Source organism: Leptonotus elevatus, chromosome 6, assembly GCF_054856555.1.
Source record: "Leptonotus elevatus isolate MCC_2025b chromosome 6, RoL_Lele_1.0, whole genome shotgun sequence".
NCBI lineage: Eukaryota > Metazoa > Chordata > Actinopteri > Syngnathiformes > Syngnathidae > Leptonotus > Leptonotus elevatus.
This window is the reverse complement of record NC_141244.1, coordinates 11,058,160-11,085,874: the sequence shown is the minus strand read 5'-3', so window position 1 is coordinate 11,085,874 and position 27,715 is coordinate 11,058,160. Positions and strand designations below refer to the sequence as shown.

General features: G+C 38.4%; 2 protein-coding genes across 7 annotated transcripts in view; one reads left to right on the top strand and one right to left on the bottom strand.

The window, feature by feature from the left end:
- The window catches only part of grb10b (growth factor receptor-bound protein 10b), a 70,804-nt gene that overhangs the window by 30,682 nt on the left and 12,407 nt on the right, over positions 1–27,715 (top strand). For all 6 annotated transcript variants that reach the window (XM_086078719.1, XM_086078716.1, XM_086078717.1 and 3 more), the window contains exons 5-7: positions 3,324–3,465; positions 21,887–22,043; positions 27,037–27,152. In XM_086078719.1, coding sequence (XP_085934845.1) covers positions 3,324–3,465; positions 21,887–22,043; positions 27,037–27,152 — 415 coding nt within the window. The remainder of the gene's footprint in view (positions 1–3,323; positions 3,466–21,886; positions 22,044–27,036; positions 27,153–27,715) is intronic.
- On the bottom strand, positions 2,769–6,058 carry LOC147172028 (uncharacterized). The gene is made up of 3 exons (XM_086078720.1): positions 5,927–6,058; positions 5,326–5,458; positions 2,769–2,972 (listed from the first exon to the last, which is right to left on the bottom strand). Exons 1-3 carry the CDS (start codon positions 6,021–6,023, stop codon positions 2,888–2,890), a joined length of 315 nt encoding a protein of 104 aa, XP_085934846.1. The 5' UTR covers positions 6,024–6,058; the 3' UTR covers positions 2,769–2,887.

The window sequence follows — 27,715 nt, the reverse complement described above, 5'->3', positions numbered from 1 at the left end:
TAGTAGTAGTAATTTGCAGTAAAAGAGAAAATATTAGCGTCAGAATAAAAAAAAAAAAAAAGTTTTTCTTTTATTTTTAAACATATAAAGAATTGACAGCTTTATTTAAAAAAAATATAAAAAAAGAAAAAATTGCAGGGAGCCCAGGGTCATCAGCATGTGTTAAGTTAAATTTAAAAATTAAGTAAGTAGTTCCCTAAAGTTTTCTACTGTAAATAAAGTTCTCCAAAAGTTCAACATAATTTCTTAAATATTATTATTTATTTTTTATTTTTCAAAATGAAAAGTGTAGGGAGTTCCCAGTGTCAGCATCATTTTTTATGTATTTTTTAAATTTAAATAAATCCATAAATGAAAAGTTCCCTTTATCTCACTGAGCGACAAATGCATGCAAATGTAACTAATTTGGGGTTTTGGCCAGGGTTTGTAAAAGGTTTCAAAATATCTTTGCAGACAGTGAAAAATTGTCTGAATATGTTTGAAAAGTCTTTGGACAAGTAAAAAATTGTCTGTAAACATTCGCAAGCCATCACCACTCTGTTACGATACCAGTCTTATCGGCCTCCAGATTCGTGAAAAGGCCAATGCTGATATTTGTCAAAATGCCAAATATATATCGATAATTGGCCCGGCCGATAATTTGTCTATCCCTAGATCGTACTAAACATGTCTAAAATCTGATAGATTAATAGACATATTTGATAGTTTGTGCCCCTCCTTGCACACCTTTCCAATATCTAAATGTTTCCATATCGTTTTTTTATCTGTAGCCTTTCAATGCCCTCTTCCTTCTTGTCAGGCCCTGTTTGTCTCAAACAACACCATCAGGTCAAATTCTCATTCATTTTATCATCAAGCGTAAGATTATTTCTTGGATTAAGTAGTCATAGCTCACAGTCTCCCTGAGGTGTTCATTATAGGCTTCATCATATACATTCACTGCAGAGTGGTCTGTAATAATGATCCCTGTCCGGACTATTTGACAGAAGAAGAGAAGAAATGATCAGGTAATGGAGTATTCTGTCTTTAAGGACTCTCGCCTTTTCTCACAAGCACTCACACACAAGCGCAGACTCGAGCCCTGAAGTTCTTATTATTCAGAGCTGACCTCTGGATAACCCTGTTCTCGAGCTCAGATGGGACGACATCAAAAGGCCCGCTTCCTTTTGAACTCGCTGGGTTCTACAGAGAAATGATAGAGGCAGGGAGAAAGAGTCGAAAAGCGAGAGTCTCCCACAATGGCTTTCCGAGCGCACTATTCACCGGCAAGTTTATGATCAGCTGTCAAACCATCATCCCTTTTCTGAGCCACAAGCTTATAGTGCGTGTGCCTAATTTAAAAAAGAAAAAAAAATGCTTTAAAGAGATGTCTTATTTAATATTGATGTGTGATAAATATTGCAGAAAATTAGCCAGTAGGCTGCAGGGGTCTGTGCTTTCTCCTGGCTTGGATACTGTTCATTATGGCAAGATCAGACAGAAACAGACATGAGCTTGGGCGCGATACAGAAAATATCTTCTAATCTCCCCTCCTGCACATATTTCTCATGTGTCAGCGGGTCTTGTTATCCCAAAGTTAGACCCGTTTTGCACTATTCAGAAAGCTGTATCATGTCATTACCATAAGTGGCAGTTTATATTTTCATTTAATACCAACATAACATTTTGTAGTCATTCAGTAATATTACACCAAATAAATTGTGTTTAGGTTAATTGAAATTGTTTTTTTAAATATATATATAAACACCTTAGTCTGGCTGAATTTGTTTTACATTAATTAAACACCCAGGATATGCAATTATAAATTGAATGTTTATTACATAGTCAGATAAGACCGCACTTTCTACACATCCTTCAGCCTTTCCTGCAAGATGTAGCCCAAAATAAGAATATTCTTATTAAAGCACTAGAAAAGATAACAAAACAGGAAATGTTATGAGATCCATCACATTTAAAGAACAGAACATGTTGCAGGGGGCGGGGCCTGCACCTTCGAGCTGAGTTTCAGGGGTCTTGCTAGAGGGCAGCCTAGCATCTCTCCAGCAACTAGTTGCAATATTTAATTTGTCTGTAGCGCAGTCCTTCTTAAATTGCGGTGCCGCAGTACGATTCCAGGCGAGGTGTGCGCGTGACCCCAGGGAACATGTTTTTTTTCCCCCTATACTAGAATAAAGTGTAACTGCACATCCACTACAGTAGGTGGCAGTAGTTATTTTATTGTCAGAATGTACGCAGGGAAGATCAACAGTGTTAAGTTATTCAGCATATTTATATTTCTTTTTTTGTTTGTTTTCTTTAACTCACTTACTGCCATTGACGGCTATAGACGTCAAAAATTCATTTGAACTATTTCTATTAGTTTAATATTTTTTTCTACTTTTGTTAACAAGAGTATGAAAACCTTTTTTTTTGTACATTTAGAACAAATATAAAATTTGTGATTAATTGTGAGTTAACTAGTGAAGTTATGCGATTAATTACGATAAAAAAAATTGACCGCCTGACGCCCCGAATTTTTAATAATCTTTTAAGTCGCGTCAGACGATTAAAATGTTTAATTGTAATTAATTGCATGACTTCAATAGTTAACTCACGATTAATCACACTTTTTATATCTGTATTAAAAAAAATAAAAAATAATCTATACTCCTAACAAAAGCGGGGAAAATGTTAAACCAATAGAAATAGTTCTAATGACTTTTTGACGTCTATAGCCGTCAGTGGCAGTGAATTAGTTAATGTTAATAAAGATACAATGTTATGCAGAGATCTAAATCTAATCATTTTATAGACAAATTATGCTATTTAATAGTCACGATGGAGAGTTTGCCGGGATTGGGGTTGTGAACTATTTTCTTCTTCCTGGGGGGGACGAAACAGAAAATAATCAAAGCACTGCGTAGCACGACTCGAACCCTTGCCCTCCAGTTCCAAGTTCCGTAGGGATGAGCTTCTGCCATGACAGATTCATTCTAAACATAGAGAAGAAGAAAAATGTTATTATTCGTATTTGTCTGCTAAAATCATCCTTCTGAACCATTAGTATATTTGTAATGAATACTGTTTTAATAATCATTGTTTATCTTGCTAAATTATGTAAAGCCGAGTCAAAACAAATGGAAAGTATTTCTGCGTTTTTCATTATTGTACTGTATATCACCAACGGGATCTAGTTTACTGTTCGTTATGTTATCTGGCAACTCATTTCCCAAGTGAATGTAAATTGAGACGTGGCGAGAATTGCAATTAAATGGAAAAATCGAACCTGGAATTTGTGCATGCAAACATTCAGACTTTTTTGGTGTCCTCTTGCCGTTGTCCAGGAGGTTGCGAGAGGAGCAACAACTGAGGACGTCCTCTCTCCCTGCCATCCCCAACCCCTTCCCTGAGCTCTGCAGTCTGGCCAGTTCACCCGTGCTCAGTCCTGGGTCGCTACCTCCCAGAGAACCCTCCACTGGCATATATGTAAGTTGAAGTGTTGAAACGCGATCTCTTTTCAGGAAATGGCTTTTATGTAGTTGTGGTCTCAGTAAAACTGACTTGTATTTTGTTGGATCGTGTGTGTTGTTTTGCAGATTTATAGTATCATAAATTATTTGCACTTAGCGGTTCGTTGTGCGTCGCACATGGACGTTTCGGAATTTCCCTGGCCAACATCTGCCCCATTTTGTGCTAATTTCAGGCATTGTGATTACTAGCACATGATTTCTAGGCTATATGTGTGTTGTGTGTAACAGTGTCCATGGCAGGATTAAATTAAGATACTGGCCTGCCTGTTGCTGGAGGTTCAAAGCTCTCTTGTCACCATCATCATCATAATCGTAGTTGTTAATGACCTGCACATGGAGCCAGCCAGTGCTAGTTCCAGTAACATACCAGTTTACAGTAAATTGTGACCAAACTGTTTATCAGATGTATCGTGACTGTGATCCACAGTCTCTTCTTGTCACTGATCTCCTTTGCACTTCCAGTAAAGATATTTTTATTTGTGCAAAAGCACGCTCAAGTTTAATATAACCCGCTTACTATTAATGAGTTTTGTTGGGAAATGGTGGGTTAAGATGGCCTCCAAACATTAGTTCAAGGTTATGAGCAGCGAAGTTGTTTATTTCCATGTGGAGAGGTTGTTGGCTTAAATTAGAAGCCGTGGCAAAGATTCAGGTCTGGGCAGTAAATTTTTGGTTTAAAGGTCAAAAGGTCCAAAATTAATGTCTCTCAAAGTGACATAAGTATGACTCAAAATAAGTAGGCCAGGCAAAGACAGGAATTTTGTTGACGTTTTAATTCCCAGACGGCCCATTAAGAGTGCTGTGTGGACCAGGAAATGAAACGGGGGACTGGAAGAGGTTCAGGGGAGTTGGAAATGATGAACAGAGGTAAAGGTCTCACTGTGATTTTTTTTTTTCTTTCAGTAAACTAAGTAGACATTTAAATATCAGTTGATCCAGCTGACCCAGACTCCCTTTTACTTTCTGTGCTTCTCTAACCAACCAAAATGGGTTACAATAAAGTCCTTCTTTACAGCATCCGTGTTTTAGTGCACATGTGCTGCAATCTTCAAATGTACTGTTTAAGACAGTGGTTCCTAACCTAATTGGAGCTACTGAACTGCACCAGTTTCCTATGTGCATTCACCAAATGCTTTTTTATTGAAAAATAAACTTTTTTTTTCTGGTGAACATGTTCTTTTATTCCCTATTTCCATGCAGCTGAAGGAAGTGTTCCTTTAGTTTTGCTAGATAGTTTAGGTTCACTGATTATTATTTTTTTTTTAATATATATACACCTAAGTCTGGCTGAATTTGTTTTAAATTAGTTAAACACCCAGGATATGCAATTAGAAATTGAATGTATATTACATAGTCAGACGAGACCGCACTTTCTACACATCCTTCTGCCTTCACTGCAAGATGTAGCCCAAAATAAGAACATTCTTATTAAAGCACTAGAAAAGATAACAAACCAGCTTAAGGAAGTGTTCCTTTAGTTTTGCTAGATAGTTAGGATGCTGACTCCCATCAGTCAGCTCACCTCTAGAGCATTTTAAAACAACCATCGCTGTTTTCTTAAAGGTGAAAGTTTATGGAGGACCAAAATTAAAAATAAATAAATTACTAAATAAATAAATAAATAACTTACAGTGAAAATAAAAGCATATATAAAAAAAATAATAATAATAATTAAATCCCCCCCCCCCCCCAAAATAAATGGAAATAAAAATAACTATTGTGTGTGTTGTGTGTGTATGTATATATATCTATGTATGTATGTATATACAAGGAAAAAAAAAAGATTCAAAATATAAATATAAAAATAGAACTCAACTTGTTGTCAAGCAACTCAAGTTGTGGTGACAGTGGACAAGATAGTCGTCCATTTCTGGAGCTCTCCATGCCAGCTGGCGAGACTTCCTTGTTGGCCGAACCTCGTCGTCGTCGTCGTCGTCCTGGCAGAGAGTCTGCAGCATGAAATAAATAAATGTGAGAGCAGAGCGTTTTTATTTATTGATTGACATTTAATTTTATATATATATATATATATATATATATATATATATATATATATATATATATATATATATATATATATATATTATTTGTATTTATTTTTACTTTTAGTCATTTATTTATGGATATATACATATACAGTATATTTTGTTATTATTATTTCCATTTCCATTTATATAATTTTTTTATTTTTGGATTATATTTTTTTATATCCGTTTGAATTTTCATTTTTAGTCATTTATTTATTTATTCATTTATTTTTAATTTTGGCAGTTTTGGTCCTTCATAGAAGTTGAACCCAGGGGCAGCATCCAGATACATTTAAAACAGCAGAGGCCGCAGAATTGAACCCTGTGGAACACCCAGTCGTTATACATGTGAATTCATATTGCACATATTCATATTCGAGACTTACTCACCGAATCCCTGGGGTTGGATCGAACCCAGCTTAAGAACCACTGATCCAAGAAGAACACTGCCCCCCAGCCCCCAGTTTTGTTTTGCTCGAACAAACATTTGCCAATGCGCTAATTGTTGAGGGAAGTGCCTGTTTTTAGTGTGCACACTGCAAACGTTCATGCAACCTGGTGTGAGAGTGCTCCTGCCCTCATCCACGCCTATGACTCCATTTGTTTTCTGCTTGCGTGTTTGCAGCTCTGTCTGCTTGTTTGCCTTTGTGAGTTCTGTAAACTATTTAGAGAATTGGCAGTGTGCGTCCGTTGTTGATGGCAATGGAAAATATGTCTCATTGTGGTTATTCTTTAGTGGAAATCCAATTCAGCACCTTTTCTACCCTGACTAAACCTCCCACAGACATACAACATGCCTCTGGATGTGTGCGAACCCAGTAACACCAGTTCCGTGTAGTCACTTGAGTGATTCCAACACATGAGTATGTTGAGTGTTTAGAATGATGGCAAGTAGGTAATTATTGGCCACTCCCACTCTCCAAAGCCCTTGACCTTTAGTTTTTTGTGTGTGTCAGCCTTGATTTCTCTTTCTTTCCTCTCGTACGAGTCCTTCCCTGCCTCCTCATATACATGTCGTCCAGTCAGCTGGCGCGCTGAGAGCTTTTTCTATTTGTTTTACTGAATTCCTCAAACCTCCAGGCGCTCTCTGACAGACACATAATGCCCCAGTCCTCCCTCCCTCCTGCTCTTCCGACTCCCTCTCCTCAGCGCTGGAACCATGAGGACGTAGCATACAACTTTCAGGAATGACTGGGCAAGCTGACAGCTGTGGCTGCAGTGGTCCCATTACCTCCATTTCCTCAGTTTGGTATTTTCTTTATATTTAAAACCATTTTATCCATTCCCTTTCTCGCTTTTCATTGTAACTATAGGTGAAAGGGATCCAACTAATCATAATCACTCAAAGTAGAATTTGCATTTGTAGCAGCCTTGTCTGGTTCATTTGGAATTACATAAATAAGGGTGACAGATATTCAAGTGAAATACATTAAAATGTATAAGCAGCATTTGCTAGATGCATATCCAGGATTCTATAGTACAGTGTTTTTTTAACCTGTGTTCGATTGAACCCCAGGAGTCCAACCATTATTTTTATTTTTTTTGCTCGACAGAGTTATTATGAAGGGCGGATCATTAGCATAATCACCTTGCATTAGCGCGTGGGACATAGAAAAGGTTAAGAACCATTGTTGTTGATGCACAAATACATATAAACGTCGGTGCTTCTGTGCTTGGTGGTGTAAGCAGGAGTGTTGTTATGCTGTGTCCTTGAAGTCAGCCAAGTCCTTCCAGTGTGGGAATATTCATTTGATCACAGTGTTGCCAGATTTTGTTGGATTTACTGTACTTGGACTGGATGTCCTCGAGATCACTGCTGTCGAGTATTGCACGATCCCCACGTCCTGCCTCGCTGGTCTGCATCTTATTATCTTACTATCGTTTGGGATATCTTTTGGGTACATACAATTTTTTTTCCTCAGCCTGGATCCTTTTTTCTATCGCTTCCTCATCTAAAGCACAAAATTGTCTGTCTGAATTTGTATGCTAATCTGGAGTGCTGTTAAGTAGAGTGTCCAGACAAAGTTGAGCTGACGTCAACAATACTTACTCACTCATAATGAAATGCAAGGCCTAAATTGGCACATTGAGCTTAATACTGTAGAAAGTGGAGTTGTGGTTGATGCTTGTGACAAAATATTCAGTTGAAGGTAAGGCAAGGCGGCTGTATTATATAGCACAAGGTCATTTCATGAACTTGACATCCAAAGTCCAAAATTTAAAAACAAAGAACAGAAAAGACAATTTACGAGGAAAAAAAAAATCATTCTCAGTTTTGCTATTTGGTGGATTTTAATGAGGCGCAAAATGCTAATTTGTACCCGAGCTGAGCTTTTGTGCTTCAAGGAGAGCTTATATGAGGACATCAGATCTGGGACAACGGCCGACATCCGGCGATGACTATTCATCGTTCGGCGCTGGTCGAAGAATAAACTAATTTAATAATTATCATTTGCTTTTTCGATGAGTGAAGAGGGAAAAAATCTATTAAATTACTAATAAATTAGATTTTTGTGGGTCTGGGGTGTTGAGATATTATCAAGGCCAATTTGCCCATTCCTGCTATAAAACCGTTCAGCCCTTGTGTGGAAAAATGTAGGACTATTGTGTGGGGCCAGGCAACAACTTGTAAACACAAACACTTAACACCTTGTAAATTTTCACAGGCAGGGATGTGTGCTTTGCAAACTGCAGAGCACACAGATCAACTATGAGCCCGCTCCAAATATATGACCGCACACTACTCTACACTTTTATATATGTTTGCTTATTTATCACTGAATGTGAACATACGCGTTATTCGAGAAGATTCACAAACTGAAGTCCACTGAAGTTATACTTGAACGTCAACATTAGCTTCTTGCACTACTTGTTTGCTAACTATGCACTGAACTGACACTTGTACTCACATTTAAGGTTTTGTACTGTCTTTAAAAAAATTTGACATGTCAGTGCTAAAACTTTTCACATTTGTGTGGCAATTAAAGTGGAAATCAACCTTAAACATTTCTTGACAATAATGTTATATGTGACATCATTAGTCTAAACATGACATGTAATTAATTTTACATTTGTGGAATATGAGTTATGAAGCAAAATCCAGCCGTTTTTTTGCATCTCAGGGGGCGGCCATTTTGCCACTTGCTGTCGACCGATCAGTGTTGCTCAGGCAATGCTCACCTGTTTTCTAAAGCTGCGCTGTGATTGGTTGTTACCTGAAACCTGAGGAACATTGATGTCATCTTCAGTCGACAACAAGTGGCAAAATGGATAAAAAAACGCTGTATTTTGCTGCTTAACTCATATTCCACTAACGTAATATTAACCACAATACCATATTTAGACTAGTGGGGCTGCATAGAACACAATATTGTAATATTGTCATTACGTTTTTGACATGTCAGTGTTAAAACTGTTTTTACATCTGTGTGGCAATCAATGGTAAAATAAACTAGATGTGTATCTGTGACAGCTTTTATCCCCTCCTAAAGTACAAGTAAGTGTAAGTTTTTTACCACCTGTCGGGCCAGTTTAAAGAAAAGTGCGCAGTCTATAAAAAACTACTATGATTGTTAGTTTGACTCTCAAATCCATAATTTTTTTTCAATCTTCTATAATACACTTTACTAAGTTTGAATGTTTTCTTTTTAGTTTGTGAATGTAAGCATCCATATTTTATGGTACTTGCCTGTCTGTCTGTCCCCTTACACTGTATATTGAGAGGCCAAGGAACACACAACAGTATCATTCTCTAACACGTTCATGCTATCTGATGCTCTTTGTTGCAGAGGTAAATAGAGCATTCAGACAGTACAGTAAAAGCCTTTGTCAGCATACGTCTCTGCTCTCTCTCACTCACTCACTCTCTCTCACGTGTGCACACGCACACACACACACACACACACACACACCCACACACACACACACACACACACACACACACACACACACACACATACGTTGAGTTACTGAGTGAGAGAGATGATTGAGTTTGCTGCTTTCAGTACAAATTGTTTGGCTGTCGTTGAACAAATGCTAGCTGGACGAGAGCCAGGCAGGTTGTGGTTGAGTCTGGAACGTCTCATGTGTCATGGCCATATTTATCCGCTGCTGCTAAATGGAAACATGCCTCAACCTGCCAGCTCGACCCGTTCGTGCCACGCTGCCACAGAAACTTACACGCACGCACGTACCTGCGGCCCTTTTGGTGATTTATTAGCTTGGCTGATGTGATCGGTCTGACAAATGATGCTGTTTTAAGTCAATAAGACGTCAACGCAGATACTAAACAAAGCCACTTGGTAGAATGTCAACATTCGCAGCTAAAGCATAAAGATCACTGTTTATATGGAAATGAATGTGGTGTTTTAGTTCAGTGTGCTCTTAGCTTGACATTCTCATAAAAAAAGGATCAAGATAATCTTAAAAGAACTTTTGTTGGCAACTCTTTCAGAATTATCCCAATTATGCAAATAGTTTGACACAAAATACCATATTGGCTTAAAATGATCCTGTTACATGCTAAATTAATTCATACGCTTCTTGAAGAAGAAGAAAAAAAGGTCAGCATTGCTTCAGCCGCTAAGCTGCAGCAAATGTCTGCCACCGACGAGCTGCACATGAAGAAGGCCGCAAGTGCACCGAGCTATTGAAAAAGTGTTCATCTGAGTCAAGTCGAGTCAAAAATGAAGTCCAGCTAGAGTGAGTGTGCAAGACGATAAAAAAAACTATAAACGGACACTCATTCATCCAATGATGCAATTTCACTGATTTTAAGTACAAATGTATATGGGGAATGTAATATATATACACTATAAAAATAGGCTGTTGAACAGTGGGTCACATATATGCAAATGTCCTCTTTTGCCTGGACATGTCCACTTCTTACATACTGTCCAGGCATTCGGGGTGTGGTTTCTAAATTCATGAAAATGTCCACTTTTCATTGCGGGACAAATGAGAGGTGGAGTGCACCGTGTTTTTGGTAGACTCCCAAATTGATCGCGAGGGGTGTATCGGGGGGAAAAAAGAAAGGTGGGTTTTGTGTTTGCGTGTTATTGTTCTATATTAAGAAAGTAATTTTTGGGGGAGAAAAAAAAAGGTCAACGTTTTAAAAACCTCACTTCCTGAGTGTTCAAATACTTTAGCTCACTGGTAACGCTCTGCATTGCCAAACCAGAAGGCGCAGGTTTGATCCCGGATTGCTCCATTAAAAAAAAAACTTTTAAAAGTCGAGAGCAAAAATTGTTAACAGTATGTTTTTTTTCTACCCATGTTAAAATAGTTATCATGTACTGTATAGTATCTCTGAGTATCATCTAAGTATCGTATTAAGTATTTAAATATGGTCACCCCACTGTAGATAAACACTCACGTTCACATGAGCAAGTCTTCACACATATTTTGAAAATTTTATGCATCAGCAATGTAGAATTGCAACTACTGTATGTTGCTAATTATATATATATATATATATATAAATCTTTCTGCATAATTTTCACACCATCTTTTTATTCAGGTGCGGATTGCCTGTTTAATGTGAGGGCATTCGTGTGTTTAAAAAAAATAAATCTGTGGTTTTCTTTCAATGATTAACCATGCTATTCAGTTAGTGTGTTGCCTGCCGCCTTGCAGGTGCCGAGGACAATACACCTGTTCATCTCCACTTCCCAAAAGGCAGGAGTGTTTTTATGTGCGATTAGAAATCACCTATAAAACAGATGGCAGGCAAAATCTCATGAATCCCCATCAGTTGATCTGTAACCCTGAAAGAACTCTGCGATAGTATTCCATGTACATTGAAAATATCTGCTTTAGTCAGAAGGGGAAAAAAAGATTTTCAAAGGGCACATATATTGTTTGATAAACAATGCCCACACAAATGAGTCATTTTATTATATGCATGTGCATGTGTGAATACAGTTGTCTACGTATTAAAGTTATTTTTTGTTTTCGTTTTTTTTTTTTTTTTGGCTTGTCTGTGTGTTACACAAAGAGAGCAATATGTTGCAGCTTGATAGCATTTCATCTGGCCAAAGCTGAGCTGTTGGACTCATGTAGGTCATAGAGACTGTGTTTCTCCTGTCCTTTCTTTCTGTTCAAGTAGGACAGCTCAGATTTCTAATGATATTGCTGTGAAATGGTTGAATTAAAGTATGTGGGGGAAAAAGCTTTTCTAAACAAATTGTTAATTAAGTAATGCTGTTTACAGTCATTTTTTTCCTTCCACTTGGAAGAACATTGACCTACTTTTAGCCACAGGCACAATCAATTATTATTATTTATTATTACTAGCCTATCAATGTTGATTTTTCCATTGGTGTCAAATCGGGATCTTGAATTTAGATCCCGATAAGAAACATTTACATAAATATGATCTCTTTTTTTCTCACCAGATATAAACTAAATTTAAGAATTTTTGTCAACGCATAGATACACTCACACACACACCATGCGCCACAATAGGTATGGTGTTCTTGGTGTTCAACCTTACCACGTGTTCTAGAGATTTTTACTTTTTGATATTAATTACCTTGTTGTTGTTTTTTACTAATCACATTAACCTGACATTTGAACAGATCTGAACAAACGTAGGCATTGATTTGTGCTTACCTGCATTGTTAATTGCATTCATTATTCTGAGTTTCAGAGGGTGCTTGTCACACATATCCACCAGGGATGGACATAATTGATTACTGATAATTGATCATTTAGAATGCGGTTGTTTGATTGTTGATAATCATGTTTACTACGTGCTTCCTCTTACCAGGAAAGGTGCTGTTGATTGAGTTGTATCTAGTTTGTGGTCAAAATAACCTGACTGTTCAGGTTCAGTAATGAGATATTGAGTGAAAATGGCAACTCCTCAGCATTATTCCACACAATAAAGCACCTGCATGGAAACAAAAGTTCAGAATGTTTCCGTTAAAAGCTCTGTTTAGTAAGTTTTGTTCAATTACTGGTAATGCACTGATGATCATGAATTTTCCCTAGTGTCAGTAAAAACACTTAAAAAATAAAACATCCCAGAAAGTTGGGTCAAAAGTAACCCAATTATGGATCAAAAATGGACCGATCACTTTATGGGTCAATTTGACCCAACTTTATGGGTTGTTTAATACAAAATGACTAAAGTTTTTTGTACCCAAATAAAGGATCTGACAAATATTCGAGTCGTTTTACACTAAAAGACCAATTTCTTGACTCAAAGTTGGGTCAGAGTGACCCAAGTAGAGGATCGGTCCATTTTTTACCCATAGTTGGGTTATTTTTGACCCAACGGTTTTTAGAGTATAACTTGAGTGTCAACTGACTATCCGTAATAGCCACCACTGTTGGTTTTGAAATAAGAGTAGGGATACACAATTTTAACTCATTCACTGCCATTGACGGCTATAGATGTCAAAAATTAATTTGAACTATTTCTATTAGTTTCACCTTTTTTTCCACTTTTGTTAACAAGAGTTAAGAAAACCTAGAAAAAAATTATTGCACGTTTAGAACAGATATAACATTTTTGATTAACTAGTGAAGTCATGTGATTAATTACAATTAAAAATGTCAATCACCTGATGCCCCTAATAAAAAAATAATATTATTTAAAAATTAGGGGTGTCAGACGATTAATTTTTTTAAATTGTAATTAATCGCATGACTTTAATAGTTAACTCATGATTAATCACAAATTGTATACCTGTTCTAAATGTACAATAAAAAAATTATTCTAGGTTTTCATACTCTTGTTAACAAAAGTGGACTTTTTTTTAGAAACTAATAGAAATAGTTCAAATGAATTTTTGACGTCTATAGCCGTCAATGGCAGTGAATGAGTTAAGAATGGTAAAGGGTCTCTCAATATCAAGCTAATTATTGGGCTCTGTCTGGGTATGTCCTACATATTTTCTAAACACCGTTGCCTCGTTCCCTTCTTCCCTTTCCTCCTTATTGACCATGTGATCACCATATGTTGTTCTAAATGCAAAATCCTTCTTTTACTCAGTTCCACCCAGATGGACCACTTTGTGTGGGGTCTTAATTTGATGCAGTAATTGGATGACAAGAGATGTTTTCGTCGCTTTCTCATGACTCAGCAAAGTTTCCTTCATGAGTGGCCCCACTGCTGCTGACCACAAGCGGTCAATGGGGACAGCAAATTGTTAAGGCCCATTCAGGTTTTCGTGTCTCCATCTCATCATCGAGACATCGACTTCCGTGGGCGGCCCAGACCACACACACATCATTACTGTTAGATGGTCTGTATACGAGCCACTTGTTAGTGGAAATATGGAGCTGCAGTGGCGTGTGTCTGCCAAATCAGCTTATCAAAGGCTGTGACTCTTTTTGTTTTCTTTAAAAGACAAAGACTAAGCAGCTACTATTGCTACATTTTGGCATCGGTTGGCGCATAGGGGATGTCTGGGCTCCTGCCAAGACTGATGACCTGAATAGAGTTAGGACTTTCAGTGGGCGCATGTGAACAAGTAAAACTTGTCGACAATTCATGAAGTGGCTCCAAACAAAAGCCAACATTCATAATGTTTCATTCTTGGGACTTAAGTGGGGGAAAAGGTTACTTTAAGTATAGTAGGGAAGCAGAAATAAATAAATAAAATACAATTCTCTGCTCGGCTCTCGTTAGTGGATCAAAGATTATTTGTATTCATCGCTACAAAGGATCCAATCCACCAAAGATGACAATTATTGTTTTATATCCTTTTATTTGACAGCTAATAACTATGTTGTAATGCACATTGCCGCCATCCAATGGAGGGAACATCATCAATCTATCGTCTCACCCAGATTAGGCCATTTATTTATTTATAGGGCAAATTAAAAAAAAAAGATCAAAACATTTTCATTAGTTATTTCGTGCAATATTACACATCTATCACTTATTATTTTGGTGGTGCTCTGCATCTTAAGTTTTAAAGTGGTATTATGTAACCTCAATTCTCAGTCCGTTCGTACGGACGGACTATCCGTCAGCCTATCATTGACGGACACCCACTTTTCTGACGAATGACTGGCAAAATGTTGATTGCACAACTCTGCCGACAGATCTTCTTCTTCTAGTACACACTGTGAAATGATTCATTTCACCAGGATGCACACTAAATTAACTCATTTGCTCTTAAAAACATATTAATACGTTCAATTTTAAATATTACCATTGTCCCAAAAACGTATTAATACGTTTTTAATGATATACTAGAGCATACAGAATGCTTTGATGCAGCCTCTGAACTGAAGAGAACGGTCGAAGCAATGATAGTTATTACAAAAATGGCCAGCAGGTATCAGCAGAGTATAAGAGGCCATGTTGCAACAAGCTCTTTTTGCCCGTGTTTTAAACAGATTTGTGAATAATGATGAAACTTAGCTATATCCTAATAATAAATGTTTTTATAGCAATAGAACACAATATTCTGTGGGCCTTGCAAAAAACAGCCAGGAGCAAAGGGGGTTGCTTCAGTGAAAATGGCTGGGAGTGAATGAGTTAATACGCATCTTACTTTGCTTATCATATGTACCTTAACAAAGCAATTAAAATTGGAACAAATATATATATAATATTGTATAGTATTGCTGGCATTTTCACATTTTTATTCTTTAAAGGAGTTTAATGAATGAGCAGGATATATACGAAAACCGTGACTGATTGCCACCAAACTTTTTAGACAATGATGATCACATGTATTCATAAGAAAAAAGTCCCCTTTTTCATGTAAAATTAACTGAGAAGGCAATAGACAACAACGGTACAAAGACACAATTCGTTAACATGATGTGGGCTTTCCTTTTGACATCGCTTGATAACAAACATTTCACTGCCTGGTGCTTGTCCTTTTTCCAAGAGCTTTATATTGCTCACATGTAATGGATCCTAATGTCCGTACTGTCTATGTCTAATGGCTAATGGCCTTTTTAGAGGTCTTAATCTTCAGCAGAAACCCCTATCTGATGTAATGACTTGTAATGTGTACGCAATACCACCGCAACTATTTATAGAACAGCCGGCAGTTGTCGGAGCGCGGAGATGGATGCGTGTGAGCTGCTGGGCGTGCACACACACGCTTGTGTACATACCTCAAGTTTGCACAAAGCTACTTTTCATACAGTTCCGTTTACTTTTCCTTTGTGCCTTCGCGCCTGTCTAGTTTCACTCTTGCCGTCTTTGTGTGTTTCTCTAAAAGGATTATGGTTGCATGAATGTGCAGGCAGACGTCCATATATGTACACTAAGTGCACAGCAGCGTATATAAATGTGCACATTTTAGGGTGCCCATGAAAGAGAGCGCGTGTGGTGCTTGTTGAAGCGCTCTCTCACTCTGAGCGATTACGTCACAGCAGTTATCAGACCTGAGTCATCAAAAAGGTTGAGAGGCCCTGCCCTGCTGTGCTCCTTCATCCAAATGAGGGCACAGTTAAAAGTCTTGCTGTCTCTCATTCGAGTCCGTTTAATCAGGCCTTTTCCTTCCTCGTGCCTTACCTTGTTTGCTTCTCCCAAGAACAACTTGACAAAGTTGAGTGGATCAAATGAAATTGTCATTTCACATAAGCCAGGCTAGGAAAGGTGCCACTTTAAGACCTCAACAGCTTACTTAAAGTTGCATGCAGTTGGGAAGGTGAAACGGGAAGTCATGAGTGGTGGCTCGTCAATAGAGGGCGGTACTGAGACAACTTGAAATGCACAAAAGTAAATCATAAAAATGAAATTTTCTTCGAAAAATACCTCAAAATATGCGCATATTCACAATTTCACACTTGCTTTTCATCCTCGTGCAATAAGAGTCTTATCTTTTTTGGTAACTTACGAAATGCTCATGACAAACAGTGCCACAATAGTCACTAATCTGTGTGAAAGAAGTTAATATGTGCTGCTCTGTCAACTCTTTTACACATAATGCAGTGTGATGGCATTGCCAAACTGGAAGATTATGCTTCATCAGCAAATGTAGGATCCGATCCAACTCCAATTATTCCACTCGTGATTTGGCGGCATGTTAAGGTGCAGCCTCTGATCTTTGCACTGTTGCCAGTTCAGCTCAGCTGACTTAGCTGTCTTTAGTATGTGATAAGACAATATATTCCCAATGATTTCTATCGGTTTTATTCGATGCAGAGGAATGGGTTGTAGATCAGTGATTCTTAGCCTTGGGTGGTACTGAACCCCTCCAGTTTCCAATGTGCATTCACTGAACACTTGTTTATTGAAAAATAAAAAAAAATCTCAAATTCAAGGCTTTAGGTTTAGGATTTACTGGTGAACAAAATGCACAGAGTAGCCTTTTCGTTGAATCTGTCTCTTTTCACCTTAAATACAGAAAGCGTTATTATTGTATTCCCCATGTCCATGAAGCGATTTGTTTAACTTTATCAACACTGTTATTTTTAGATGGAACCCAGACCACTCTATCACCTGAGCCATGCCACTTTTGCTGTTTGCCACTATACTGCATTGCTAGTGTGTCTAAAATGAGACCAGACTGGTCTTGGTGTACTGGTCTTGGTACAAGGATTCCGCCTGCAGTCATCAATATACTAACACACAACAGGATCGGAATGGCTCGGGTGGTAGAGTGTCTGTCTCCCAACCTGAAGTTTTGTTGTTGTTGTTGTTGTTGGGGTTTTTTGGGGGGGGGGGGGGTGTAATAAACTGGTTAAAATGTACTCAAGACTATCCTTGTAAAATTAATTTCGTATTTTTGAGTGAAAAAGTTTCCTCTTTTTTTTCCCAAGTAAATATTTTTCTCTCTCTCTTTATTTATTTATTTTTTATTTTATTTTTTTACATTGTACTTGTATTGTGCTATAGCATAATCTCCATTACAAATTCCAAAAGGTCTTCAAACTCTTCAAGGCAAGATGCTAAAGATTGTTTGAGGTACAGTTGGTCGCGCAAGTTTTGCTCTGTATCATTGACGTAATCCATCTTGGTCTTGTGTACTGTACATTATTTTGACCTGAGAGCTGACATTGAGTTTAGACAAGACATCTTGTACATAATCAGATCACATTGAGTTAGTTGACAGTCTGAAAGTTCCCCTTTGAAAGAGCCTTTCTATATTAAAAGCAATTACGGCAAGAGAATTCAGTGGCGGTGCGTGTTGCAGAATTGTTTCAACCCATTCAGTTTCGATATGTAAAGGTTAATGGGTTTGAGTGAAACCAGTATGTCATCATACATGGTACTTTCCGCCTACTTGGGACTTACCCTCCCTGGCTCAGTAAGAATGATGCAGATCAGGGCGGTTCGTGAGCAAGGAGCGGTGGAGGGGGGGAGGGGGTGTGTGTTTACAAATAGCTGGCCAGCCTAGATATGTAGTTAACCTTAGGAAGCATCATGTATGCTACACATTCTAACTGTGTCATCAGAAAGTCTGACTGTCCACCACCTTTTATCTTCCACTCTTGTCTGACATGCACTCGTTCCCTCTTTCTCTCCCCTCCCCCAATTCACGAGTCCCCCTTTCCTACCTTCCCTTGCTGCAGTTTCCACTTCATACAGTAAATGATCTCTACGCTAACGCCACTTCCTCTTCCCTTTAGCGAAACGGTGCTGACTCGAGGAGCACACCTCGCCCACATAAGTGCACACACACACACACACACACACAATGCAAGTTCTTCAAGGCTGATATGTTAAGACTGTTTGCCCCTTGCCTAGACGGGGTGTGTCAAGGATTTTGTACAGCTCATGCTGTAATAAATATCTGAGTTTGGCGGAAGGGGGTGGCGGTCATAGAAATTTGCCACTTTATAAAGTGGCAAATTTGTGAGAGAAAAAAGTCGCAAATTTGCAAGTTTGTGAAGTGGCAAATTTGCGCGAAAAAAAACTATGACAAATGCACGTAGCATAGCTATAGTCTAATGTGAGTATTCGTTGGTGGTTGAGACATTGTTTATAAAATAAAAAGACAGGATGGAGACGAATTCATTCTTAATTTAAACTTTACTTGTCATACACGGCAGCTAGAGCGACAACCCCTATCAGCTGACTAACACTAACCAATCAAAAGCTAGCATACTTTAGGTAAACGCAAGTGAATGACGGAGAGCAGCAGATTTGACACATCAACTTAGATACTTGTACAAAAAAATACCAGAATGTGTAAAGTAAATATTTGTTTTAACAAGTTAACTTAAATGCTTGATCTTCAGGGTGTGGACCTTCGCAAAGTGACGCGTCTTTGTCGCTGGTAGTACCCTCGCAAAGTGACGCGTCTTTGTCGCTGGTAGTACCCAACGCTTCAAAGTGCAAATGCTTAACATGATATAGTTAAAGCCATTACTATCTCGTTATTTGAAAACCCGACCGAAAAGTATTGGCACAAACATCTGAGTGGTACGCTGCATGTATTTCTCGTAGGTTTTTTTCCAACGCAAATCTGCCACTTTACATTCTAAAAACAGTTGGGTCAAAAGTAACCCACTTATGGATCAAAAATGGACCGATCCACTTTATAGGTCAATTTGACCCAATTAGAAGATCGGTCCAATTTTGACCCATAGTTGGGTTTTTTTGGACCCAACTTTTTTTAGAGTGTATAAAGTCACGAATTTACCACTTTATAAAGTGACAAATTTGCAAGTTTTTTTCTCCCTCTAAAAAATATATATATTTATATGTGGCCTTAATTCGCCGTCGTAATATATATTAAAAGTTCCCGTTTTTTCCTTTTTGTTCTTTTTTTTTTTTTTTGACTAAGAATTTTTGCACAAAGCGAGCCACCAGGGGTAAAGACAAAGGTTGGGGTTCCCAAGTGCTGCTCCAGGTTTGTTTCATTTAATTTGCCCTGTAATGAGAACTTGTTAGTGCAGCGCGAGTCTGCGAGATCTGACTCTGGAGTTCAAAGTTAAGCCACAGGGAAGGATGGAGGTAGGGCGAGAGAGCGAGAGAGCGAGAGGAAGGCAAAGACGCCGAGAAAACATACAGCCCCAACAAGCCCTCACTTGAAAACTTTAGGTGGCAAGAAAATGTCAAACTTTTTCTTAATGGCCCGACATATGAACCTTCTCGCTTCAAGTCCTGAAAAGAAAGTGCAGCTAGGAAGAGATCTGAAAAAGTTCACGTCTGTGCATGACTATGCGTGTTTGTGTGTGCGCGCGCGTCAGCTCCGGCCTGAGTTTGTGTGGGAATGATTACATCAGCCTGCTGGTGTCTTATGATTGGTTGGTGAGCGTGTGGTTTGATTCACTGCGCCTTGGAGCTGGTGGCTGAGGCTGTAACCCTTTTGTGAGAGAGAGGGAGAGGGAGGGAGGGAGGGAGAGGTAAAGAAAGATAGTTGTCAGACTCAGCCGGCACAGCGAGCGCGACACTCTACCCGCTGCCGTCTGTGCGGCTCACTGACAGTTCTTCGGTTGCGCTCGGCAGGTCCGGTGGCTTTCGACAGATTGAATTGTGCCTGCTATGTGACAGACTTGTCAACTTGCCGGCATTTTATGCCTTTCTCTTTCTGGACCAGAGAAGGTGACAGCTGGGCTTACCGTCCGAGTGTGCGCGTGTGTCAATGTGTGTATGAGTGGACAGACAGGCCCCCTCCAAAAATGCCTTCGTGTTCACCGGACTGCTGCCTATTGCGGGCCGTGGAGGTAAGACCACTCGCCATCTGTGTCTCGCTGCAACATTATTATTCGTCTTTGCCGGAAAATGTTCTTGTGTGTTATCTGTGCGGACTGATTTGCGGCTGGATTCCTGTACAGGCTGAGTAGGCTCCCCCAGTTTTCAATGTGTGATGATTGTGACTTTATGGTTTCCTTGTGCTGAGCCAACCTGTGGGCAATTATTGGAGGTTAATTCAGGACTGCTCACCCCGCTGCATTTCCTGTAACTGGCAGTTGGAGGGAACACCGTCCAATGCAAATGATTCATTTTGCGCCTATATAGTCTTATTTCTTATTACTGGATGCCTGCGTGTGATAAGCAATCATTAATAACCTACCATGACTACCTCTGCATACTTTTTGCGAGAGCTCTTGTATCAGATTTCATTAGTTCCAGTATTCTGAGATGTTCTGGTTTGCATCTCGACTCTCGTGCCCCCGTATGCATTTTTCATGTTCTCCCCATTCTCGCGTTGGTTTTCTCCAGGTTCTGCTGATTCTAGCCACATTCCAAAATTGTATGTGTAGGTTACATTAATTGATCACTCCAACTTGTCCTAGATGTGAGTGTGAGTGTTTGTTGGTCTACATCTGCCTCGTGATAACTGGCAACCAGTCCAGGATCTGCCTCTTGCCAAAGTCAGCTGGGATAGAGTCCAGCTCACTCGCGACCCTAATGAGGATAAGTGGTGTAGAAATGAGCTGGATTTTTTTTTTTACCTAATTAAATGTCTCACAAGTGTATAATGCTATAATAAAATACTGTATAAATACTATTGTATATATGAGTATTGTAATACTCATTTTAAAGGTGCTGGTTGTGTCTTGGACTTGACTGCCAAAACATTGGTCTTGTCTTAGTCTCGGGCAAGTCTTGGTCTCAGATAATGTGGTCTTGAGCAGGGATAATTGGGGCCGATATCCAGCATTTTGACGAATACCTTCTCTCACGGCCGATAATAAAGCAATTTAAAATAATGCTAACTTAGGGAACTATTTATTTGCATTTTTAGTTGACTTAATAAGAGCTGCTGCTGAACCTTTCTGTTTTTGTTTGAAATGAAAATTGAGAATAATGAATATTTAATTTTGAAATTTGGGAAATTTACTGTAGCTCCTACTGGGAGCTCCTTGAACTTTTTGTTTGAATTAAAAATATATATATTGTATGTCTGTTGTCTAAGATTAAAAAAATATATATGCAAATCCAAAATGTTTTTCAATAAACATACGCTTAAAGACAATTTCAACAAAGTTTAAAAAATGTGTTTTTATTTTATTTTTTCATTTTGATACCAATATTTGCCCTTTTTAGTGAAAGTGAATATTGGTTCCTAATATCTGTTATCGGCCTCCTTGACAATCTGTATCAGCCCTGACAAAAATCGGTCCATCTCTGTAATAAATATAAATACTAGTGTTGTGGCCTCGACTCGAGACCTCATTTTGAAGGTCTGGTCGTGCCTCAGTCTTCTCTTGGTTTCAAGTCATGTGGTCTTGAGCACGACAACACTATCCTCATTCACATGATTGGAAATTAACTGAAAACTCTCTCTAATCTTGATTATCTCTTGTTTCTCATATCAGATATGCACTTGATATGATAACAAAACGTGTCATTTCCATGGTTGTTGCAATTTTGCGTGTCATTTCCATGGTTGTTGCAATTTTGCTCCTCCTCATTTAGCTATGACATTTCTCTCCAATTCTAACTGACGTTTGCTATTTTGCTGTGCCTCCTCATAGATTGTTAAGATCTCCACTGAAGACGGCCTGGGCAAAGTTGTGGAGATCCCAGCCGACATGACAGCCAGGGACCTTTGCCAGCTCCTGGTTTATAAAAGCCATTGTGTAGACGACAACAGTTGGGCACTTGTTGAGCACCACCCGCTGCTGGGGTTAGGTGAGTGGCTGAACCTCACACAAAGGACACAAGCACACATATGAGCGCACCCTCACGCTCGCCCATACAGAAAACTCTCGGATGGGCCGAGACATGCGATGCATTCAGGCACGCGCACAGGTGCATTCATGCATGCATGCCAACATACTCTGGGCAGACAGGCAGGCTCGGCGCATATTCTCACGCAGGCATGTAGCGAAGCGTGAGTGCATGCACTTGCTGTGCAGCGTGTGCACGCGTTGCAAATAAATATACTGTCCAGTGAGCTGATCACATGGATTGAAGGGCCCTGTGCACATAAAGCTGCTCACATTGTAAGGAATAGTTGGATTCAATATTGTGATTAGCCTTTGGGCTAACATGATGCATATGGTTAGGGACATTTTACATGAGGTCAGAGTTGCTGTCACCAATGAAGTGAGATTTGTCTTCTGCAGGGGCCTGTCATTAAAAAAAAAAAAAAAAGTCATTGTACTTGGATAAAAAGCTATTTTTTGGCATGGTACATTTGTGATATGGTTATTGATCTGTCAGTCTGCCAATTGTCAGAACATGTTTCCAAAATGTTCACATACTTCAATATTCTGAAAGAATATACAGTATATTGCATCATTCAAGTTTGATTCTTTGCAATTGTAGTCTGATTGCTTTTTCTCATCAGCGAAGCCAAACACATTTAACTGTATTTGTTTGTAATGACATCATGTTTGGCTCCTATTCTTTTTCTATGGTCTGGCCCAGCAATGTGCACCTGGATTTATCCCAGGTCTGTTTCTTATTTAATGTTAACTGGTGTCACAGTCGCATTGAAATTCACATTTTCAGTGTGACTTCACAAAGTGAAGCTGTAGGAAATCATGAAATTGGTTCAAATGGTCATGTTTTCATTTTTGACGATTTTAAGGAAGAATGAAATGACTTTCTTTCAAGTACGAGTCACTATGCGCTTATGTTTTTTATTCACTGACATAATGGAACGCATGAGAAAATCAAGGATATATGCCATTGAAAAGCATTCCTTGCATGGTACATGGTCACTAAAAGTTACACAAAAATTTCCCCCAAATCCATGCTGAGTAAAAAAAAAAAATTATAGTAATCCAGGAAAATAAAAAACAATAGAAAAGTGCTGTTTTAAAAAAATAAATGTTTGCCCCTTTTGCAACACATCAAAAGGAATTCTTATATCTGACATACAATTAGATTCTATATCACAACTACGCTAAAAGCATTTCTCTAATATTTAATGGTTGCTCCCGGAAGCATTTCTACTTTGACACATGAACACCTCAAGACGAGCGTGCAGTTCTCTTGGAGTGGAGACACATCTGTGCTGAGTCAAGCTCAGTCAAGTGGCGCCAACAATAGGAATAAACCCGTTTTACTGGGTCACATTGCTTTAGTTTTATTATCGTTGGTGCCTTTGCCACTTGCACTTAAGCAGAACCAACTGACATCTTGTTGTTGTTTTTTTACATATATTTCAAGTCTGAGATCAATTGCTTAGAATTACTTTTCATCCCATGGAATATGTATCACAAAATATGGCCATAAAATACACAGAATATCTTTATTTAGAAAAGCTATGCTAATTTATTTCATTCATTCATTTTTTTTTGTTTCACTCTTTATAATAAAAGTAGACAAAAAGGAGTAAAAACTTTTTATATCTGCCCCTGATCAACAACCAAAAAAATCAACACAAAATGAATAACAGCGAAGGATCATGACGCTTTCAATGTAACAATTCTGTAAAATAATTCAACAGCATGTCTTTGTGCTATATATATTTTTCCAGTAATTGTGCTTTTATAAAAAAAAAAAAAAATACGGATAGACTGAGAAGATTTTGTTTTACAATCCAGATTGTTCCACAAACTGACACCTTGAGTTGAAATACATCTTTTTGTTTTGTTCGGTATTTAGGTTTGGAATTTTTTTTTGTTCCTCTTAATTTGTACTCACTTTCCCTTTTTTTTAATTCGATTTTTATATTGACTGGTAAAATTTCATGATGGGCTTTATACGTTATTTTAAGGCAGTTAAACTCCATCAATTCATTAAATGTTAAAGTTTTTAGTTGTATAAATAATGGATTAGTGTGGTCTCTGTATCCACAACCAAAAACGACACGAATAGCATATAATTATAATATGTTGCCAGTGTGTAGCTAAATAAGGTTACTGTAATGCAATTTAAACACATATTGTAATTTAGATCATACAAAATATAAAAGGCAAAATAGATAATAATGTATTGTTAATGAACACAGTGTTTGTCAAGAACAAGTTAAGAGAGCTACAAGAGCTACATGACGAGTGTGAATATGTAAATTTGCTCTGTTCACTGCTTATTTCCAAGCACCGCATTTCTAAATGATGAAAACGTCTTTTCAGTGTGATGAGTTGGCCTCACAAGATTCACGTTTGCATGTGCTTGCAACTTTGCGCCTACCTAATGTGTGCAGATGTAGTCCTGGGAGGTGGACCAGAATAGAAACAGAGCCACTGTAGAGGTCTTTGAGCGACCCCGGACAATGCTTGGTTGGAGCAGAGAGTCCTATTCTTGTCCATGGCTGCCTACTAGTCATACATTAATGAATGGGATGAAACGGGCCTTTTGAGAAGTAACATTGACCTCCACTTGTCAGTTCGGAAAGGTTAATAAGGAACGAGACAGTGAGGTAGTGTTGCCAGGCTGAGTCAGTGTCACGAACATGAGTGACTCATCAGACGGGCCACAGGATGTCATGGAAATTTAAAAGAGGAGTCGTGACACCGTCGAAGAGTTCTCCCGGAGAGAGTCCATGAAAAGATCATGTTAAGCTGCTCTATATGCCGTATTGGTTCTGCTCAAGTGAATTAAATTACAACTTTAGAATTGACTCGATTGGGAAGGGTATTTGTTCCACTGAGAGGACCATCTGTTGGAATGGACTGAGTCACGCTTGGTGCCAGCGTCACAGTGGACACAAATCGTGTCGACACCAGGAGCCTCGGACCACATTCAAATTAGGACACACTTTTGGCCACATCTGACCACAGGCCAGCCAGGATTGTATTGTCACGGCTCGTTTGAAGACCTCAAGTGGCTCAAACCAGATGCCATTTTTTCTTACTTTTATGGATTCAGCATTCTGTGAAAGCCACTGTTCGTTTCTATTAACAACATTTACTCTTTTATTTCTCTTGAAAATGAATGAATGAATCAGTGGTGAGTCGTCTAACGGGAATGTGCATAACTGTGCCTACGCACAGGAAATTCCTGGACTGGAGATTTTTTGACCGGCTGTTTTAAAAATTGGTCAATGTCACTTCAAAGTGCCTTTGGTGTCCTCATCAAAATCACCCAGTCATCGTGAAAATATAGCAGAATAATGAAGCTCTGATGTCTTATTAACAGTGTCAAGTCTCTCAAAAATGTGTTTCCTTCATTTAAGACCTTTTGTGTGTGTGGGGGGGGGGGGTGTTCATTAGATGCATGTGATTTTTTGGGAATGTCACACACATACTCTGCTAACAAGTGTGTGTAAGAACTTGAAGTGGTTAAATGATACTAATTAAGAAATGGTATACATGATTTAGCGGTCCACAGCGTTATTTGATTTAAAAAAAAAAATAATAATATTCTTATTAACTCATTCACTCCCAGCCATTTTAACTGAAGCAACCCCTTTCGCTCCTGACTGTTTTACTGGATTTGGACTGATTTTGCAAGGCCCACAGAATATTGTGTTCTATTGCTTTTGCTAAAACATGGAACCTACCAAAAGAAAGATTAGAGTCTCTTCTTTCATCAGAAAAAAAGTATATTTGTAACTGTTTCCGTTTTGCAGCAATTAGCATTAGAATATAGCTAAGTTTTATCATTATTCACAAACCTGTTTAAAACACTGGGGGAAAGAGCTTTTGGCAACATGGCCCTGATTGATCTCTTATACTCTGCTGCCATCTGCTGGCTGTTTTTTAACTACCATTGCTTTAAAAGTTCTCTTTGGGTCAGATGCTGCATCAAAGCCTTCTGTATGCTCTAGCATAAATAAAACAAACACAAAAAAATGTATACATATAAGTTTTTGGGACCATGGTACTATTTAAAATAGAACATTTGGGAGCAAATGAGTTAAACATTTTGCATGTGTCAATTTCATTTCATTTCATTTTGGGTTACCGCTCCCTTTAAGAACTTTTTTTTACATTACCACCAGCAGCTTTTTGTCTTTTCTTCACTGGAGGCTGAAGCTGTGAATAATTGCAAGTTGAACATTTACACATTGGTTTCATTATGTCCAGTTTAACATGTCCACCCTGTCATCATGAAATATCAATTGAAATAAAATAATTTCATTAAATCCAAATGTACCTCTTTAAACAGAACTCAAGTCAACTTGCTAATTGAAACATGTTGCAAAGTGAAGGTCCACCATGTGCTCATTAAATACTAATGTTAGCCAAAACCGTCCACTCTGTCAGCAAATTCACATATGTTGCTGTTTGCATGTTCATTGTCTGCTTGTGATTAAGTTAGTGGAAGAGGGGGAGTGTGGGGAGCTGACCTATATGCATTTCTAATAGCAAAACATCCACTGAATGCATTTAATATGTAGTTATACATTAAATGCTAACATTAGCTAAAAATGTCCACCCTGTCAGCAAGCTCCCATGTTTTGCCGTTTGCATTTGCATTGCCTGCTTGCAGTTAAAAATGTGTGGGGATCTGATTAACCATATGCATTTCTAATCTACTGAAATAATTTTTTTATGAAAAATGTGTGGGGGGGGGGGATGGGGAATTCTCAAAGACACCTTATGTTGATATTGACTCAAATGGTTAAACATGTAAATTAATTTGTCAAGTTTCCACATGTACACCAAGTGTACTTTACATTTGCACAGGTTTTTCCATTTGTGTGTTTATGTGTAATACCTCCGCCAAACAAAAAAAGCAGAGGTTATGTAAAATGTAATGTGAAGTTGTTTCTGCTGCCCCTTAGAGCGCTGTCTAGAGGACCATGAGTTGGTGGTTCAGGTCCAGGCTTCCATGAGCAGTGACGGTAGATTCCTCTTTAGGAAGAACTATGCCAAATATGAATTCTTCAGAACTCCTCTGGTAATTACGCCGTCTTACTACTTCTTCACATGCCATGTCTGTCTCAACCTCTTGTTGAAATAACAGCTTCTTGACATCATCTTAAAGCGAATGAGACATATTTTGAGTGAATGTGTTCTTGCCTCAGGGATGAGATGGAAGAGTGTGTTTTCAAAGTCTCTTCATTGTATACAATTGACAAATATTACACAGGGTTTTTGCAGGTCATTAACTCGTTCACTCCCAGCCATTTTCACTGAAGCAACTATTTTACTGGATTTTGAAAAAGGCCCACAGAATATTGTGTTCTGTTGCTATAAAAACATGGAGCCTACCAAAAGAAATATGAGTCTCCTCTTTCATCAGGAAAAATTTTTTTGTAGCAGTTTCCATTTTGCAGCGATTAGCATTAGAATATAACTAAGTTTCATCATTATTCACTAATCTGTTTAAAACAGTGAGGAAAAGAGCTTTTTGCAACATAGCCCTGGTTGATCTCTTATAATCTGCTGCCACTTGCTGGTCGTTTTTGTAATAACTACCATTGCTTCAAGCGTTCTCTTCAGTTCAAAGGCTGCATCAAA

Bases quoted from the DNA above. Each gene is read 5' to 3' on its own strand.
- LOC147172028 (XM_086078720.1), bottom strand. From the start codon at position 6,023: ATGTTTGTTCGAGCAAAACAAAACTGGGGGCTGGGGGGCAGTGTTCTT. The intron at 5,459-5,926 runs GTGAGTAAGTCT...TTCATGCTGCAG, and splicing joins GATCCAACCCCAGGGATTCG to ACTCTCTGCCAGGACGACGA. The intron at 2,973-5,325 runs GTTGAGTTCTAT...CTCTATGTTTAG, and splicing joins CTTGAGTTGCTTGACAACAA to AATGAATCTGTCATGGCAGA.